The sequence below is a fragment of the Callorhinchus milii genome, unplaced genomic scaffold (genome assembly GCF_018977255.1).
Source record: "Callorhinchus milii isolate IMCB2004 unplaced genomic scaffold, IMCB_Cmil_1.0 Scaffold8, whole genome shotgun sequence".
Lineage (NCBI taxonomy): Eukaryota > Metazoa > Chordata > Chondrichthyes > Chimaeriformes > Callorhinchidae > Callorhinchus > Callorhinchus milii.
Window position 1 is genome coordinate 14,653,538 of NW_024704749.1, and position 20,549 is coordinate 14,674,086.

Genomic DNA, 20,549 nt, shown 5'->3' on the forward strand with positions numbered 1-20,549 from the left:
CGCAATTCTCTGCGGAGGCTATGTTTGTCTGTATCTGTGTAGCCATTATATAGAAATGATAAAGCAAGTTAATACAGCAGAAACACATTACTGGGTAATGACACATCAGCCAACACAAAAACGCAGAAGAAAGGAAAAAAAATATCTCCACAATACGCCAGTTAATGGTCACATCACAAGACAAGCTCAGCCAGATCTGTATCAGCAGGGTACAGGTGCCCAAATGAATACAGAAACACATCACCGTGGATATTTTCAGACGTACAATTTTGAGAAAAGAAGCAATCTCCGGCTGCACAAGGACATTAGTTATGTGATGCCGACTCCACAGTCAATTCAAAGCTGAAGAGAAGCTTGCAGTTGATGGATGGCTTCCTGCCCCCCTCCTGTCAACTTCCAACCAAACTGGCATCCGTAAGTGGCACTTACGCCAATTTGGATGAAAGAAGACCCTTCGGCCCATTCTAATCTCATCCTTCCAGAATACCCAGCCAACTGTGCTCCCTGTACAGCAAGCGAGCTACACCTCCTTGTGTGGATGAATGTCCATGTTGTGCTGTACTCTACCCTGGATTACTGTCTCCCACTGCAAACCACAACGGAATCAGCCCACGATAATCCGTTAGAACCAAAACAAAGGAGAGGAGGGGGTTCGGGGTGGTGGGGTGGGGGCGGGATGGTGGAGAGATGCATTCAGGTTACCTGGCATATCTTGCTCCTGGTATTCGAGATCTTCACGGCATTGAGTGTGACGTGTCATTCCCCTCAGCCACTTGTCAAGCTGAAATGAAAGTCAACAGATTAGTACGTCACCCAGAAATAACAAGCAGATCACTGTGTACGTACATGGCCCCTGTTTCAAGACCCGCTCTGTCAATGTTTCCTGTTCCAAGCACCTGGGCCTCGGCTCTCTGATGAGCAAATTGATCCAATTTGCTTCTGAACACTTCGTCTGAGCCAATATTAATTTACTGCGCTTGAAATAGGATTGCAGGCCAAAGCCTTTGGTAAGGTAGAGTGGTCCAAGCTGGACAAGGAGCTTGAACTTGCCCGGCAGAGTTTGCACCCATTGTTAGCTGTTCAAGCTCCAGCAGTTTACCAGCAGGATGTACTCTGTGGTCCTCAAGCCTCATCACTTGCCAACCTTTGCCTTCATACTTTCCCCACACACACCCCCACCACCCTGGGAGGGAACGAACACTCCATTCAAGACACAGGGAAAGTTTGATGCATATGTGGAGTCTTCTTAGGAGACTCAAACCCACAACGATGGATTCCTCCTGTGTCAAGACAGCTGGCTGACCACCAGGCCCCTTCCCGCGGGAAAAACTAGCCTTGCAGATGGGAATATTTTCACGCACAAAATAGTCAATTTCACCCGTGACATGCAGTCAAACCACTTTACAGTGTGTCCTGTCAAGCACTTTGTGACGTCTCGACGTCATGATAAGCGCTATGTCAAATGCAAGGATCATTATTATTATTCGTTGTGAAGCCTTACTGTAAAGTAGCGCTTGTAAATGCAGTCTCTATTCTGCACACAATTTATGGTCCTTCCACTGAAGACACCGCCTCAATTTGTAACATTCGCAAATAAATACAATTTATTCATTCTTGAAGGGTGGGAAACCAGCAACTTATTCCTGTGGCGGTGAGGTCACAGGCTCAGGCTTTTAGAAACAGATGATTCTATTGTGTTATGCAACATTCCTGTCTCTATTGTCTGTCTTGGGTTTTTGAAGGTGTTCCTGATATGAAATGGGGTGAAAATCTCCACGTAAAAGTTCGACCACATTGTTGGTGTGAGTGGCACTCAGTCCGAGGAAAACTCCCTGTGGCATTGCTTCAAACGTATGTTTTGTGTGGAGTCCTGCAGCTCAGTGGTTAGAGCGCTCGCTTCGCAAGCGAGAGACCTGGGTTCAATTCCCAGCAGGGCGAAAACTTGGGCAAGTTTCCTCACTCCACACGCCTGATAATAATCCTTCAAGAAATAGAAAAGAATAGTAAATTGGTCTCGTCAATCCACGACTGTTTGTCAGACACTGCTGTGCGCAATTGGCTGCCACGAATATACAGTCAATTGACTTTACAGTAATATTCTGTGAAGCGTTTTGAGACGTCTAGAAGACATGAAAAGCCCTATATCAAATGCAAGGATTATTATTATTAATCTTGTCAAAATAAAGGGCTTGAGAGTTGACTTTGATCTCGAAGCCTTGCTTGAGGCTTGTTTAATGTAAACCTATGCCTTGCACCCACAGTTTGAGGCATTTATACCCTGCGTGCCTCTCATCCTTTTAAAACCCTGAATCACGTCTCCTCGCCATTGCCTTTTATCCCACAAGGGAATTTTCTTGCTGCTTTTGGGGTACAAGTTGCAAAAAGTCTCCTCATTTTGTCGGTCAATAAGATCACGCCATCTGGCGCTGTCTGCTCTCACAACATACTCCAGTCATTTCCACTCACAGTGCCAATCCTTCCAAAATTGCCTTTCCATTCGTTCCCCGTCACAGTGCAATTCTCCCCCAAATTGCCTTGCTATCCATTTCTTCACAGCTCGCTAATGCTCTCATTAAGAACCCAACAGACTTAACCCTGAACAATCTGGTTAGCCTTGGTCTGGAAAGAAAGGGTGAGGTTTCCGGCCAAGGAGAATCTCCCAGAGAATTCCCAAAGGGAGCCTCATTCTCACCAAGGTTGCTCGACGATGCTGCAGTTCACCACCCAAAACCCATTTAAGGCACTTAATTTTGAAAATTACACCACAGATTATTTTATTTGCATGTTGTAGAGCAGCCGAATAAATAACCTCTGCTTTTGCTACTAATAGGATTAACATAATTTTGAAGATGTGTGTGTGTGTGTGTCCAAAAAAATAAATGTTTGAATCACAATGAATTTGTGGCGCAGTGAGTAATCCCTGGTGGTGTGTGCAGGCACGTTGCTTTCTGTAATGAAGTGATACTTGTCTAGCTCATGATCGTGTTGAGGAATCCATTCACGGTCCGTTTATTAAATGGTAAAGGGTTGAGTCGGAAGAGTGATCGGGATGCGAAGCAGAAAGGTACTAAAACCTGGAGCAGAGGAGTGGTGGGGGTGGGGTGGGGGGGCGAGATTGAGGGGGCGGTGGTAGAAGTCAAATAAAAATTGCTTTCCCTGCGGTCCTTTATAAAACAATTTACCATTACATGGCCTTGCACAACCATGGATCTGGGCTCAAATCCTTACATTATGGTACATTGCTAATCCGGCTCTTTAATTACATTTTATACACCAGCCTTTTATCAAGCCAGACTGAAAACATTATCTGCTTCCCCTGAAGGGACAAGTAATCATGGACATAGTAGGTTCAACAGCAGTGTTTCGAATTCATGATTCGTGCTGCAATAGATGCGAGTGTTGAGGTCTGCTGAAAGCTTTTTAGCAATCCGCTTGACGTGAGGAGTATAGCTCTGATTTCTCATGGCTTAATAGGAATGTTGGTTCCGCTCACTTCTGACTTGCAACCCTTCTGTCTCCGAACCCAAAGGAACTGAAGAACGCCGGCAGGCTCTTTTTTGAAGTAACCCAAGAAGAGAGCGAAGCGAGGCAGGCATCTGATCAGACCCACACACCTTAATCAGATGAAAATTGGCTTGCCGCGTTTCGCCCCACAAAACACAGTCAATTAATTTGCTTTGCAGGATATCCTGCGAAGCACTTTGAGACGTCTGAAACCGTGTTTTTGTCAATGTTGTATTTCGTCACAATGCAACAGCTCACACCTGACGTAAGAGATTAGAGCAATAATAATCCCTCCAAAACTAAAAACGATAATAAATTGGTCATTTTCAATCTACGACTGTTTGTGGGACATTTCTGTGTGCAATTGGCTGCCGCGTTTGCCCACAAATATACACAAATATTTGAAGAAAAAGGGAGCGAGAGGTCACCAAGTGTTTTTAGAAAGGCCTGGGCTCTCTCATGACATTTCCTTGGCACTGTAATCGATTCCCTGCAGGAAACAAACTCATTAATAATCCAGCCCTAGATGTCGCCACGTTGTACAAAGCAGGGTCAAAAGCGATGTGTGCAATATAAAATTTACATTTTAATTTTCGCTGCGGCTGGAAATCAAAAATAATTTCAACTCAGTGTTTCATTAATAATTTAACATTCATTTGATCGGAGCTGGATATTGGAGATGACAGCTGACAAAGCTGCGGACAGGCAATTTAATGATGGAGAGGGAGCGTGACCAAGCGTAAAAATTAAACGCGGTAATATTGCCACAAAGTGTCGACAATCCCTAATTTTGTCTTCCTTCCAAGAGCGCTGTTGAATGAGGGGAAATTCAAATCATCTGTGAATTTCAGGCGGTTGAAACAATACAGTCAGTGACCCACAGTCAGTGTCTTGCTCTGCAGCTCAATTCCTGCACAACGGCTTACAGCTGTCCACAGGATTTCTGCCCCGTCTTAACCCACAATAGACCAATTCATCTTAAAAATGTAAAAATGGTGCGAATTTCTCAATTTCCTTCTGAATTCAAGACCAATGAGAAAGAAATCACAACTGCCTTCCAGATATTTAACGAGGAGTAGGCCACAGATTCAATAGCTGCTTTCGAAAGGGAATTGGATATGTACTTGAAGAGGAAAAAATCTCCAGGGCTATGGGGGTAAGAGCGGGGGAGTGGGGACTAGTTGGTAGCTCTTTCAAAGAGCCGGCAAGGGCACGATGGGCCGAATGGCCTCATTCCGTGCTGTAAGATTCTATGATTCTATATAAGGGGTTGGAACAGAGAGGCTGAACTTGGACGCAGGACTCATTCAAGGGAAAACAAATTGTCGCTGTGATGCGGTGACATCCACGGCTGGATTATTAACGAGAGTTTATGTCCTGGAGTGAATCAATTACAGCGCCAAGGAAATGTCATCATAGAGCCAAGTCTTTCCTTAAAACACTTGCTTCTCTCTCTCTTTATTTTTTTAAAAAATCAGCGTAATTTCCCAGGAGAACATTTCTCATTTCCTTAGAGTGTCTTTGTGTGTGACTTGAATCAATTTCTGTCGTTTATGCAAGATGGGTTCGGTTGAAGAAGGCTCTATCTGATCTCATCCTTCCACAACACCCACCCCACGGTTCTCCCATCACAGCATCAAGCTGTTTTTTCAAATGAGTTCCATCAACTTGGCCGCTAACACCTTTCCTGGCGACCTTGTTCAAGTCGTTAGTTATCCTCTGCATCAAGAAATCTTTTATATCTGTCCCGAAATTGCCCCTTTGAAACTCTAACCCTCTATCCTTTTGTTTGACTGTCTTGGTGCGTCCTAAAGCACTGCTCTGGGTTTTGCTATTTCTCAAAGCAAATATAAAACTTTCTACACTAGCAATCTATTAATGGGGGCTTGTGGCGAAGATGGAGAATTTAATCGGCGAAGGGAACAGAGGAGCTGTGTTCAGATACAGGGGGCAAGTAATGTTCGCAATTTGAGGAAATTGCGTGGAACTTAACTGAAGCTCTGGACAAGAAAATGAGCACATAACAAGCAGCCCACCAAAACACTGCAGGTACAGAGTATTAGCTTCGATAATGAGACATTTCAAATAACATCTGTACATTTTGTAGCTTTGGAATACATTTAGCACTTCAGGAGTTGAAGGGACAACTTTCAGATTGGTGTCTGAATTAAGATTGCCTTTTCCGTGATGGCACAAGAATTTTTACGGATTTTTGATGGGGGGGTGGGAAGAGAGGAGAGAGGGCGCCAAGATTGTCCTGAAGAATTGTCAGGAGAGAACCAGTGACGAAACCGTACAAATCCAACGTAGGTACCTAGTTAGTGTAAAGGTTTGTGATGCAAAAGAAAATCTGCGTGGATTTTGTGGATTATACAACTCCGGGGATTTGGAACGTGGTGATTTGCAGGGCTTTGTTAGCGAATTCATCGACCCATGGCCCTAAAGCCAACTCACACTGATCCTTTGGCCCTAAAGCCTACTCACACTGATCCTTTGGCCCTAAAGCCTGCTCACACTGATCCTTCAAACCCAAGGTTGCTGCCTACCTCTGCCTGCCACGTCCTAAAATCATGGAATGTAAGTAACCTCACAAAAGTAAGCCATTTGGCTCATCAAGTCAGCATTGCTGTATTACAGGATGGCCCGTTTCACCCACACACTACACAGGCATATCCACTGTACAAGTATGCTCTTTGACGCTCTTTCAGACGTCTCGACTACGTGATAAGGCGCTGTATCAAATGCAAGGATTATTATTTCTTGTTATATTATTATGTTCCGCTTGACACAACTAGTCCAATCCCAATCTCCAACCCCATCCCCATTCCCTTTAATATTCTTCTTTCTCAACCGTTCAGTTGGTCGTAACAGCATTGACGACCAAAATGAATGTGTCACTTTTCAAAGATTTTTTTTTAAATCAGAAAATTAAAAGCTGCTGTTTAATTTTTTTTGAGCCAAGTCAGTCCGATTGCCCTTGCGGGCGGAGTTTTTGGGGGAGGACAATTTAGATACAAACGAAGTATGAGAAGAAGGCAATCATAAGTAATTTCCTGAGTGCAGGAGATGGCAATGATTTAAGGACCAATTTTTAAAATTGACAATTACAGTCCTTTTTGGAGTTTTTAAAAAACACGAGCCAAACCTCCAGCAAACGTTCACCGGTATTGGTATTTTCTTTATTTTTCGGTTTGTCAAAGTGAACACGGAAAACAGGAATCCTCTTGAGAAAGGACGTATTAGATTTACAAGAGCTATTCAGCCCCTCTCAGCGCCACTCTATCCAATATGCATGTAGTTTGCACTGTCACAGGCTCCCATCTGACTCCTGAGTCAGATGAAGAAGGGCAGGTTTACCATCCAAGTCGATAAAACTTATGAAATTCCCTGAAAACAGTGCAGTGAAAAATCCAGGATAATAATGGAACGTTTGTATTCCTTGATGATAGCGAGAGAGAGAGAGAGATACACACTTCTCCCTCAGAAAGGGGGAACTCAGCAGGACAGAATTCAACGTTTGCCTGCAGTATTGGACCACTTAAGTTGTACGATCTCAATCCAATTTGTATTCAAACACAACGTGCTCCGTTCCAGGCAACACAGCAGGAACCACTTTTGATGGAAATTCTCGCTCTGTGCAAATGCCCCTGCCCCAAGAGCCTGGCCCATAATCTTTCATTTAAGTCTCAACGCTATTCTCACTTCACAAGTTTGCAATCACAGATGAAGGAAGCCCTTCGGCCCAATTGATCTCGTCCTTCCAGAATACCCGCCCACCAGACTCCGATTACAGCGTCAAGCTGTGCCTTATTGAGTCACATTCCATCTTAAACCAATATTCCCTTACCCACAAGTTCTGAAATTATAGTTCAGTTGATTCCCAGTTTACACTGGAGACTTTGATGTCTGAAATAGATCTGTTAATATTATCAATTGGATCTACACATAGCTATTTTTATATTTATGCTTTCTCGTTTTAAAATAAACAAGTCTCTCATTTGATAAACCACCTTATGACAGCATCCAAACGAATCAAAGTGCTTCACGGATTTTTCTGGCAAAGTGTAGTGACTGTGTATTTGTAGGCCAGTGACTCGCAGCTGGATCTTTGCAAACATGGAGGACTCTTCTTTTTTAAAAGTTCAATAACGTCTTGCTCAATGTTTATTTCTTCACTGCAAACCAGTTCCGTTCCGAGGCCCCTCTTCGATACGTTCAAGACTCGAGTCTCTCAACAGTTGCTAGTTGCTTCTTTTCTCAACTGTCATACCCCAAAGTCCTTGAAGTCTGCCATTGAATCGTGTTAAAATCACTGCGTATTGGACCTGACTGTCTGGGTGCTCAGTAAATGGTGAATAATCACATCCAAATACTCTTGCTTTTCCACCTCAACCAATGGCTAATGCGCACATATGCTTCTTTAACTAAGAATATATTACCTTCCATTTATCTACATTACAAACCATCTGCAGTGTCTTGGACCAGCTGCCTAATTCATCCAAAGTTCTTGGAATCTTTTCAACCCCTCCTGTGCTGGTGAAATTGGCCTTCATCTCATTGTCATGAATAAGCTTCATCATATTACTGGAAGTATTCCCTGCCATATTGTTCTGGAACAATGTAGATGTAAATTGGACTCCAAACAGGCTGTGCCCCAAGAGGGAAAGCCTTATCCAGTCAATACCGTTTGCTTTGTTTGCGCAGAGAATAATTGGCTACTGCAATGGCTTAGCTGGAGGAATGCTCGAGGCTAGGATGCTGCAATGGCTGGATGGAAGGGCGGGTATTCTAGACAGATGAGATCAAGTGGTGCCTTCTTCATCCCAACTTCTCTTGTGATCTTTTGTTGTTTGGCTAACGTAAAAATCATGCTCGCCATTTTGCAGTGTCAATGCTTTGACTTTCATCTCCCAAATTGCATTCAATTCCTCCTGAAAAGTCAAGTCCATTAGAATATTTGGGCTGGGGCTGGCTGGCCTTTCTCCAACAAAAAAAAACCACTCGCAATAGATGGGTTTCGTTTGAACTACTGCTTCCAAAACCAATGTTGACTGCCCCTTGTGAGGTCTGTACTCTTACATTAATAATACTGAGCAAATATTGTTGCTTTTCTTTACCTGAATTCTCTCGCTTCAGGTATTACGATAAACGGTTTGGAATTTGATAGATTTATTTGCAGTCTTTTTGGAATATCTGCTTGCTTGCGCTGTTCTCCAGTCCTCAGGTGCATTTTGTCGTGATTGGCGTTCTAACAATGTCGTTCTCGGGCTCCCCCCCACCCACTCTCCTCGCTTCATTGAGATTCTTGAGTGATGTTTCCTTTTCAATTTCTTCGCGTTTTCTTGGTGATTGATCTCCTTACAAGTTCCAAGCATTCATAAAGCCTTACGTTCTGACAATATCGATGTGTCAGGCTGGCTCACTGGAAGCAATCTCGCCTCAGAGTCAGAACATTGTGGGTTCGTGCCCCATGTCGGGACTGCCTGTTCAGTTGGACATTAAATATCCCGTGACACTGATGGAAAAGAGAAGGGAGTTTCTCTCTCCTGGTGTCCCTGGCCAACAATCCCCCTAATAAAAATCGGTCACTCACGCCGTGGCTGTTTGTGGGACACTGCCGTGTAGAAACTGGTTGCCATGCTTTGCCCACAAGACACGTAGTTTTATGGTAACTTTATCAAATCAGGGATTTCTTTCACAGAAATTTTCGACTGGTCACCAGCTTTCTTTATCAAAGAAACATTAAGCAATCGATCCCCAGTCATAACTCGGGTGATACTCTCACCTCTTCTTGCTCACCACAAGCCGAGAATAAAGTTTCGGAGAGAGGCAGAATGAAACTTTCCAATTGGAAAAAAAAGTCGCTGCCGTACAATCAAGGGAACAGCTCACCAATTTACCGACTCATGTATATTTGAACTGCTGTAATTGAGTGGCTGGTTGCTGAGAACAATTGCATTAGAGAGTTCATCAAACTGCCTTTTGAATCATTCAGCATAGGAACCAGCACCAGACAGTCAGCGGGTCCACAAAAAACAATGACTATTAAAATGGACTCCACACGGCTTGGACGTCTGAAAATGTTCTCTTAATTGAGCACTTGGTCCTCAAAGGACGCAAAGTCGATACACAAGCCAACATTTCTTTCGAGTGCTGCAACAACCCGTACGGATATTTCCTCTCCCCACCCAGAGATCAGGAAATATCAGCAACGCTCATAAATCAACACTTCAGTTTTGAGCCTACGATGGGTTCCCCCAAAACATTAGCTCTAACCAACTGCGTCTGCTCAATAAAAAAGAGGTATTGAAAAATATTTCGACTTAATAAGTAAACTCCTGTTAGCTCGTCATGGCAAGGGAAAAGGACTCGGTGCCTAGTTTGACATATTTAGAAATATGCAAATAAAGGCAACCGAGATATTGACATCTTGGTGACCTAAATGGTAGTGAGTGCCAAGTTAGGCCAGGTTCGAGCTATCAGGGGTTTGCTGTACATTGCACTTGACGCGTCAAAGATGAAACATCTGAGAGGGTGATTGTGGGCATCAGACAGACCACTACATGTACACGAGACTCCCATTGAACATGGGTCCAGGTGAGAATCCGTCACAGGTTTCCAATCTGTCAACCTTTAGCTATCGCGAGGTTGAAAAGGCTTGCGCGTCTGGCACTGAGTGCTGACTCACACTCGGGTGACCAGCGTTTATTTCACCTGTTCTAACACCAGCCTGACCCCATCGGGTTTCCAGACATGAATTACCGCCTGGGTAAAGAAATACTTCCGAACGCCTGTGCCTGAAATTGCCTTTCTGCCGAACTGAACTCCTGTCCTCTTGTTCTGCTGTGTTGGTATATCTGTCAGTATCATTTTAGGTTTATTGTTAGAACAAAGGAGAGAGAGAAACAAAATTACTCAGAGATAACGAAACTGGTACACCTGATACCATCAGTGTTTATTATCAGCCTAATTCAACTGGAAAGTGATTGGTACGCAAAGGCAATTTGTTAAAACCCAGATTATCAAATTGTTTATTTGAGTATAGGTTTCTGGCACTGAATCGTGATTCAGCGGAAAATGATATATAATAAAAGGAAAAAAACACATAGAATCCACGGATCAACAAATCATCGAAATTAAAAACATGCCTTCGCACTCAAAACAAGATTGCCTCCTGCCAGAGAGCAGTGAGGCCTGAGGGGGTGCGGTTGCCATGATCACCAGTTGCATTTACAGACAATATACTCACTCGGGTTTCAACCTCTTAAACTGAAATCATGGCGCGCGGCCATTTTGAGAGTGTTTGCAACAGATTCGCACTTATACGAGATAACGCACTCGGCCCTGAGCAATATCAACCTGTCTTGCTCCTCTCCAAGACAACACAATACGCGTTTGCATTTATACAGCGCCTTTTCAGGTCAGAAAAATCTCCCAAAGCTAACTAGCTGACTAGGTACCCGAGCTGAGGAGGGTGGGGGCAGAGAAAGATGTTCGAAGGCTCAGTGGAAGAGGTAGGTCTTGAGATGGACCTTAGGAGAGGGAGTCAGAGAGAGAGAGAGAGAGAGAGAGTCAGACAAACTGACATTTTCAAGCGGACATGGAGCGCTTGCAGATTGAGTTGATATATTCTTAAGCATTGTGATGGGTTTCAGCATGCCAGACATAAGGCTGCGCAACAACAAAAAAAAAATCTCAATAAGAAATATGATACGAATCCGATCTCTCTGTTCACTTCCAGCACCATAAATCAAGCCTGGAAATGTAGCACGAAGAGGCGATTTGCAAACTCGTTTTACTGCGTTAATCTTCTACACAAGTTTGGTCAGAATTTACATCAGACAAGATACTCCTCAGGTGACTACCCGGGCGTTCATCTTTCCAGGTCAATAATGTCACAGTTGGCTCTGCATATGTCTCCTTTGCTCGCCTCGATCAAGGTAATTTGGATTGATGACATCCTAAATCGACTTGAATCAGATCCAGAAATAGCGACAGGAACACATTCAATCCAGAGAAAGCACAAGGCTTTAACTTTAACTCCTTAAACACATCCACAGGTTCTGTGCGATTTCAGCCTATTTTCCCATAAGGTGGAAAAATACTAGTCTTGGGGAAATAACGCTACTCACAATACCAGAAGTATGAGCCTGGTTCGGGTGGTGGCACTCTCACCTCTGAATCAAAAAATTGTGAATTCAACCTCCGCCTCATCAGGACCGTGAACTCTAGACTGACAAAACAGTGCTAGGTCTGTGCTGCATTGCTGGAGGTGCTGTCATTGGGATCAGACATTATTCACTTCATGGCTTTTCGTGGGACCTGGTTGTGCACAAATTGCTTTTCGTCTACACAATACACAGTCACTATACTTTACAATAAATCCTGTGCTTCGATGGCACTGCTCCAAAAGAGAATGGAGTTTCTCCCGGTGTCTGAACTAACGCATACAATTGATATTCACTTCATTGCTGTTTACGGGACAGTTGGCCTATAAATTAATCATCAATAGCTGGGCAACCATTACCTGTGGGTAAATAAACACTTCCTGGTGTCTGCCCTGAAATTGCCCTTTGCAACTCAAAACCTGTGTCCTATTGTGTTCTATAATGCTGAAGATTTTCTAAAACAATAACTTGCATTTATGCAACCCTGTTTCTCGTGCACAAACGTCTCGAAGCCTTTTACAAAAACCTAATTGATGAGACAAAAGTCCACACTGTTTATGCATTCTTATGCATTGGCGACAGGTTGATCTCTGTTCTATTAATGTCCCAGGAAACACGAATGAGATAAGCAACCTATTGAATCGAAATTTCAGAAATAAATTTAGATTAAAATCCTCCTTTTTGGGGCATACTTCAATTCACCTCAACAACAAAGCATATTCCCTTGCTATGGACATGAAATAAGCTCATGAATCATTATTAGATTCAATTTTTTTTCAATACAACACCTTCTCCAATGTCGTTTAGAGGTCACGTAATGAAGCAAAATGTCTCGAACAATGCTCTTCCATTATGGTTTTAGGAACTCATTTTAAAAGTGAACTCATCACCACATTGCAGCAATTGCAGTATCATAACTTAATATGCTTTCATGTAATGGCATATATGATTGCGTTGCATTTTCCTCTAACCAGTTACTCCGGTTAGGCCATGGTTGGGCAGATTTTGTATTGGTTTCCAAATCGCGAAGCGCGAGAATAAATGACAAACCGTAAGGGAACGTTCCAGAGAATGCAAAAGCCGATGGAACAGACACCTCTAAATGTTAGAGGGACACCACTCTGTGGAGGGTGGGGGCTTGGCAGACAAAATTTGCAACGACACAAATTGCAGGGGACACGATGAATGTGTATTTCAATGCAAGTTGTGTCGCGGAGATAAAAGTGATGCACAGCCCTACTGGCTCCTCCAGGCTCCACCGTCAGAATAAGAAAGGTTTGTCAGCTGTTATCTTTGGCCCGAGGCAACGCGTCGTTAGATCAGGCAAAGTGAAACATTTCCAACATGCTTGCAAACTCCCAAATGCTTCGAAAGTGAGATTTTTTTTTTGTTTTGGGATGCAACTAATGGATCAAGCTAGCTGGGAAGGACACCTCACCATCTGGACGCACATCTGTTTGGGCCAGATGACCAAATGTTCTGAGTCATGGGACAATTTCAGTCTGTAGTAATTAAGCACTCCTCAAATTTCACTTAACTATTACATCAATTCTTTTTCATTAAAAACATAATACTCCCCGCACAACAGTTTCTTGCTCATGGCAACTTTTTTTGTTTTAAAGTTCTCTTTATTCAACCATTTTCACAATTGGTCTTTCTCCCTCTCTATGTCTCTCCACTTCTCTTGCCTCCCCTCCTCCCAATCCAAGCTCCAGTTTCTATTAACTTGCTCTTCTTTCCCTTTCATGATATTACCCCTGGTTCCAATTGCTCCCTGAGCTCGTCTCATTATTTTTGCTCCACGATTTCATTTTGCTGACCTGTCAAATTGCCATGAAGTTACCAATTTACTGGGCTCCTATAATGGCTTTGTGAGTTTGCTCCATGAATAGCTGAGTCAGAAGGTCCTGCAAAGCACCTCGGCTCAGTCTCTGACCTCTGCAGGAATTAAGTGATCTCAGTTAAAGCGTGAGGATTGGCCTCAATATCCCATGGTTGTCAAAGTGGGTGTGTGTGAAGGCTGGTGGGCAATTCAGTCGGGCTCCTCGTCGCAGTTAAACAACGCTGCTCAAAGTGCACATACGCATGAGACACCATCAGGCTTGAGTGCAATATCCTGACAATATTCATATCCCCCAAGTTAAGGTCCCTTGTGCAAGATGCCAAGACCTTGTCCATCTCCCAGGGGACTGAACTTCAGTCAAAGGAAAAGGAGTTAGGAGTTCCTTGCAAGAGAAGACTTTTTTAAAAAAATAAAGTAATCAATTTCTGAAGGTTGCCCAAATTATTCCAGCCATTTAAGCAATTGCCATAAATCTGATCGTTCATCCTCCACTTGCATCGTGTTAGCACGTCAGTGTCCACACCAATAAAATCTGCTTTATTTTCAATGAATCAGTCAAATGCCACGCAAATACTTCAGGTAATTAGAACAGTAAAGAGAGCGGCACATCTTCAAAGTCTCCTCTTCTCCGTTTTTCCAAGAGGAAGAGAGATCTGGTGCCGTTCGCCAGATCACGTTCTGTTTCTGCTTGCCACGTGCTTGGCATTTTATGGCTATTTTGGGGGACATTGCTGGGTGCAAATTGGCTGCCGCTTTCATCCAGAAAATACAGTCACTACACTTCGCACTTACAAATCCTGCGAAGCGCTTTTCCTGTAATATTGCCAAAGGTTATTTCATTGAAAGCTCAGGAAATCAGAGTGTGAAGAACTGGATGTATGACTGGTGAGTGCACGAATAGTTTGTGGCACACGTGTGTTGGACTGTGCACGTGTGAACACTTTTGTGCATGCGTATGCGTGTGACAAGCGTGCATTGGACATTAACTTTCACAAAGTGCTACATAGTAATCATTCAGCGGAGTGAGATGGCCTGGGCAAGTGAAGGCAAACCTAACAGAAAACTAACTTAAACCTACATCCATTATCTCAAGATGATTTGCATCACTTTAGCAGCCAGTCAGGCAGAACCATCAAGGCGATCTGCTTAAAGTCTGCTGTAGTCAGAGTTAAACACAGCAGCTGGAGAAATCACTCATCAGGAAATGGACATACAAGTGAGATATTAAGACACACAGCGCCGAAGGGGATGTAAAGCTTGAATATGGAATAAAATTAAGGCTGAAGTTATAATTAGTCACAATTTTAGTGCCCTGCAGAACTAAGCATCTGGTGAGAGACACACCAACCAGGAATACGGAGATCACAATAGAAGACTGCTATTTAATTGGGAAACACGGTGTGAGAAACGGTTTGGCAGAATATACTGATCCAAGGTCATGATCCTAAACAAGACTTGATGGTTCCAACCCAATATCAACTCTTCTATGTGCAGATACAAACCAGTGAGCTTTATGTTGCAAGAAAACACGTTAGATATCTAGTAATCTGAGATCTTTCTGCTGTGCAAATTGGATATTCTGCTGATCTCCAGTTGATTGTAAAGTCTAACCTGGAGTGCTTTGAGCCACACGGTCTTGATAGATAGCAGGGTGTGACATTGGATACTGAATAGTAATATTATAATAATATTAATAATCCTTGCATTTGATATGGCGCCTTAGCACATCTTCAAGACGTCTCAAAGCATTTCACAGAATGTACTGTGAATCTTTGTGGGTGAAACATAGCAGCCAATTACTCCCAGTGAGGGGGAATGGTTGTACGTGTATGTGTGTGAAAGGCCTCCAATTCAGAAGCCGTGTTGCTTTGAGTCATGGAGTTCTGTATCTCATGTTGAAGGAATACGACACAGCAACTCCTGAGCACTTAGTGAGTGAGTACCTTTCTGCTCAGATTTAAAAGGACATTATTGGCTTGCATTTAAGTCTCCTCACTCGATACACAGGAAAGCAAACAGCAGCAAACACAATGAACTCAGCCTGGGAAGCAGTCACGTAACCATGATGAAGTCTTCTCTGCCATCAGAAGAAAGAACGAGGAGAGAGATTTTTCTGCAGGTCTAACGCGTTAGCCCGGGCTGTAATTATATGGTGACAATAATGCTTCAGGCAAAATCTCAGGAAATGGATCCATTTTGACAGGCTGCCAAAGCCTGAACAATGAAGAGATGTACCATAAACACTTACAGAAGCAACTTCCAAACAAGCTTTGTGCACTTCGGGAGAAGTGCACATTAATAGCACGGCAAGGTGGCAACGAGAAAAAAGTTCTATTCAGTCCGAAAGGGATCAATACTCTGAGAAACTTGCAAAATACGTGCTGGTATCGAACTTTCTAAATATGCACAAATGCGCTTCAATTTATATTGAATTCAAGGCACAACAAAAAGGAAAAATGCAATCCATACATTGTGATTACTCCCTGATAGTCCTTCATTGACATTTTGCAATTTTTACTCTGGAAAAATGGGGCTTGGAATGGTCGATGACGCCTCAGTTTAAACATAATTATAGCTTCCAAATGCAAAGGTACCGTATCGTATTGTCACTTAAACGGAATTAGAAGAAAACTTTGTACTATTTAACTTATGAAGAGCATTGAATAGATTATTCGCTGTAGAGCTTTTCAAAGCATTCAGTACAAAGTGCAATGATTGTATTTTTTTCAAGGGAAAGCAGCCGGCAATTTGCACACAGCAATTTCTCTCACCAACAGTCCCGAAGTGAGTGACCAATTTTAATCTGGGGGAATTTGAAAAGTGCTCACATGACAAACCACTGCACCTCTTGAAGTTATGCTCAAAGAGTTTGTGGAGTTCCGCAGCGAATTAGAGTACAGACCATAGATATTCACAGCACTCAAGCTATTTTGCCCATGGCTTTCAGGCTCATTGAAAGAGCAATCTGTTCAGACCCATTTACCCGCTTTTTTCCAATACCCCTGCAAATGACTCCTCTTTAGATATCTATCTATTTTCTCTTGAAAACTAATTTGGAATCTTCCTCGACCACCTCACCAGGCAAAGCATTCCGCATCCTAACTAGCCTCTGTGTAATGAAAAAAAAACTCATAATCTCCCCCTTTTCTAATTATCTTAAATTGATGCCCTCTAGTCAACTGACTCCCCAACCAGTGGAAATAATTCCTCCCCGTCAACTCTGCCCAAACCCCTCATAATTGTAAAGACCTCAATCAGGTCTCCTCTCAAGCTTCTGTGTTCCAATAAACATAGGCACAAGTTCCTCTCGTTTTCATACAGAGGTCAAAGCACAAGAGACACAAATCATACTTGAAATCACAGCCTCACTGAAACCTTCATAAATAAACCTACCTCATTCCGTTACTGTTGCCTTGGCTCTCAGCTTGTGAGTAGGCGTTTCACCCCGACAGCTACATTTTGGACAATCCCAACAAACAAATAAAGTAAGGGAAATCTCGGCATCGTTCATTGCACTGCGAACTTCTCTCTTTACGCTGAAAGTCTCGGAGTTAAACATATTGTACAGTATTTCTACAGAACGATCATAAATTATTGGATCACCAATGAATCGAAATCTGCTTGACCCCTCTGACCCCGTTTTCAGGTCGCGCTTGAAGGCCTACCTTTTCGACCGTATCTTCCTCCCACCCACCTCGGCTCAGTGACATGCACCGCCACCGTCAAGTAAATCTAAGACGCCATCGCGCGTGAGTGGTGCTACACCAATGCGGGTTGTTGCCAGTTTTCTTCCTCTTATCGTGGGCGAGAGAGAAAGTGGTGCGCGATTCACAAATAGGCAGATATTAGCTTCAAGGAACACAAAGTTAACTCTGACAAACCGGGTTCAGCCCGGTTGAGAATTCGATGGGTAGGAGAGGTGGTGCCATCCCTTCAGTTCCCTTTTACAGCACTTAAACCTGCTGTTAACTTTTTTGTTTTTGTCTCAGTTTCTTCATCATCTCCAGCTCCCACCTCCTCTCAAATTTAACCCAGGAATGATTGCCAAGTGGAGATCTGACTGCCTGCAGTTGAAGGGAACATGATGATCCTGAAAGAGATGTGGGCGGGCAACATCAAAGTAAAGCTTCCTTGACAGTATTTTTTTTTGACTCGGTCTTCTCATCGCTGAAGATAAAACACCGTTCGTCAGCTGCTGTTCACTGCTGTTTGCGTCTGCCTGGGGGGGGGTGGGGGGGGTGATTCAAGACTCTCTCCTTTCAGAAGGGGAAACTTGTGTGGAGCGCTGTGTTGTCAGCAGAGAGCGGAGGTGGTTGGGGGCGGGAGGGGAGTTAGAGGGAGTGGGTGGTGGGGGAAAGAGGAGAAAGAAAAGGAGCAACGTTCTGTTTGACGAAATTCATTTTGATGGAAGTCACTGTGAACAGGAGCTAATTCAGCTGAAAAGCACATCATTTAAATTCTGCTTGGAGGGGCACTCGACTACTTTCTATGGCACTGCCAACAGTAAATGCAAACAGTGTCATTCAATCCCCAGTTTGATATTTGTTAATCTTATGGGTGTTGACCCACCTCAGAGTCGTATTGCAAGGGGTGAGGGTGGTGGGGGCTACACTTTGCGCTGAATCCAACCAAGTTGCCTTCCAGGGTAACAGTGAGGCACGATGGCTCGCATGTGACTTTCTGGCTTCTATCTAAGCCTTGACTAGAAATGTCCGAATGGAGCAAATCATCAGTGAGTCAGTCTCAACGGTTCTCTGTCAGTTCGCCAGATAGAGATCCACGGGGGCAGTGAAAGTGAAGCAAGGCTAATTCAAATGGTTCAGAGGCGCTGTCAACGCGACCCGGTGCATGTGCACAGACCTACCAAAATCCCTACGCCTTCTGCAGTTTATGCAGAACAGCAGCAGGGTGCAGATAGACCTCCTTGACATCTGGTCAACTGATAAGAGAACACGTGGAGTAAGAAAGGAGACCGCGGCGGAAACGTGAGGAGGAAAGGGAACAACCGGTGGTTTGTAAACCAGGGCAGCTTCACACCAGGAGGCTGACCAAGAAGTAATAAGATGATTGTTGTTGTTATTGATTGTGTCACAGTTTGCGTGTCCAAACGTGCTGGGAAACCCGCTGAATGTCCGGCAGGGGCTGAGAATGCAAAATAATCCTATTCCTTTATGAATCGCGTCTGGAGTGGTTTAGCTCTGTGTTCACACACACACACATACTGACCAAACCTGAAACAGTCTTATCTGGATCACTCTTATTATGACAAAGTCTTGGGAGCCATTAAGAACGCCCCCCTTTAGCTTGAATCAAACAGAAGCGAACAGGTTTGCGCAGCAAGATTTCAACATACCTGCTGGCCACTTAAGAGTCAACTAAAGGGAACAAAGTCTCAGTTTCAAACTTGATCACGACATGGGAATGATATGTATGAGCACTTGGCTTTGATCAGTGGCAGATGTGACAGGCAATCCCTGCTCTCCGCAGTCCTCTCTGTGAAGCCCTTCGAGAAGTTCCTGTGTTGCAGGTGCAGTAAAACGCGAGCTCCTCTACGACAGGGAAGGTTATTTCAGACACCGAGCTATGATGAATACAATTAGTTAGGCAGATGATTTAATAGAGATCAAATTTACAAGTCACCGCTGTACACTTGAGTCATCCTGGGTCACTGTTCACTGCCTTCTCTGTTGGACAATTAGCATGCTCCGTGTCATTGAGCAAATATGCGCTTTTGTCATTGGAAAGGTCATGTGTCTATTAATCCCCTCACTAATGCAAATCTATACTTTCAGGATTCAGACACACCTCATTAATTGCTGCATGGTGTCTATATAGTCAGTTTCTGGGTGCCTTAAACCAGCTCACATACTCCCATCACCAGTCACCCTGTCTGACATGTCCATATTGACCGCAAAGAGATGATTTTGATTTGCCGGGTGGAAGAGACAGACGGCGATTTCCATTTACAACACGCAGCGCGCGGATAATTAGGACCGAGATTAGCATGGGGAAATGGCATTCTCTGACACGCTGACAGAATGACGTGTGTAAAAACGACGGTTCCCAAAATGTGCAAATGGATATTCAATCGCGATCGCCTGCTTGGAAGCAACTTTTGTCGGCACTTCGCTTACAAACCACACACTATGCTTCACAGGCAGCCCTACATATTAAATATACACAGGCTCACACACAAGCTCCATTCTCTTGAATAAAGCATGATGAAAAAAAGCTAGCCTCAGAAAAATCACCCTTTTCTGTCTTTATCTTCCAACTCCAAGCGCATCGAAGCCTGAAATTCCATCCAATTTGAGCCTGTGATGACCATAGTGTTTTAAAATTTAACATCACACAGAACTGTGCAAATGTTTTTAGTTTCGGTCCTAATTTGGAAGCCAGGTTTAGTGCAGGTTTGTGTGAGGAACCAACTTCCAAATTCAGCCCGAATTGAAGAATTCTCCACAGCGCTGCGCAATTGCACATTTTGTGACAAAGTGGGCAAAAAAACACAGATGGAATTGCTGGCCCAGAGAATACTAATGTTTAATTCCTCAACAAAATCGATGCTGGCATCTCTGTATCTCCTAATTCTCTTGGTTTGCTTCCTTTCGACTTGTTTCACTCAGAACGGCAAAGCAACTAACACTAATTATTATTGGTCATTGTGGAGTCCTGTAGCTCAGTGGTTAGAGCACTCGCTTTGCAAGTGAGAGACCTGAGTTCAATTCCAGGCAGAGGGCGAAACCTTGGGCAAGTTTCCTTACTCCACACAGAGCCTAATAATAATCCCTCCAAAACCACAAACAATAATAAATTGGTCATTTTCAATCTACGACTGTTTGTGGGACATTGCTGTGCGCAATTGGCTGCCGCGTTCGCCCACAAATATACAGTCAATTCACTTTACAGTGGGTTCTGTGAAGCGCTTTGGGACGTCCTCCTGACGTGAAAAGCGCTGTATCAAATGCAAGGATTATTATTATTATTATTATTTGTGGGACACTGCTGTGCGCAATTGGCAGCTGCGATTCGCC

General features: G+C 43.6%; 1 protein-coding gene across 6 annotated transcripts in view; it reads right to left on the reverse strand.

Annotated features, from left to right (window-relative positions):
* Positions 1 to 20,549, reverse strand: part of LOC103180398 (astrotactin-2) — a 390,078-nt gene that overhangs the window by 334,285 nt on the left and 35,244 nt on the right. For 4 of the 6 annotated variants that reach the window (XM_042337318.1, XM_042337320.1, XM_042337323.1 and 1 more), the window contains exon 2: positions 703 to 781. In XM_042337318.1, coding sequence (XP_042193252.1) covers positions 703 to 760 — 58 coding nt within the window. In that variant the 5' untranslated portion in view covers positions 761 to 781. Of the gene's footprint in view, positions 1 to 702; positions 782 to 16,908; positions 16,973 to 17,180; positions 17,202 to 20,549 lie in introns of those variants that run through there. The other 2 variants (XM_042337322.1, XM_042337321.1) reach the window with 2 other exon arrangements.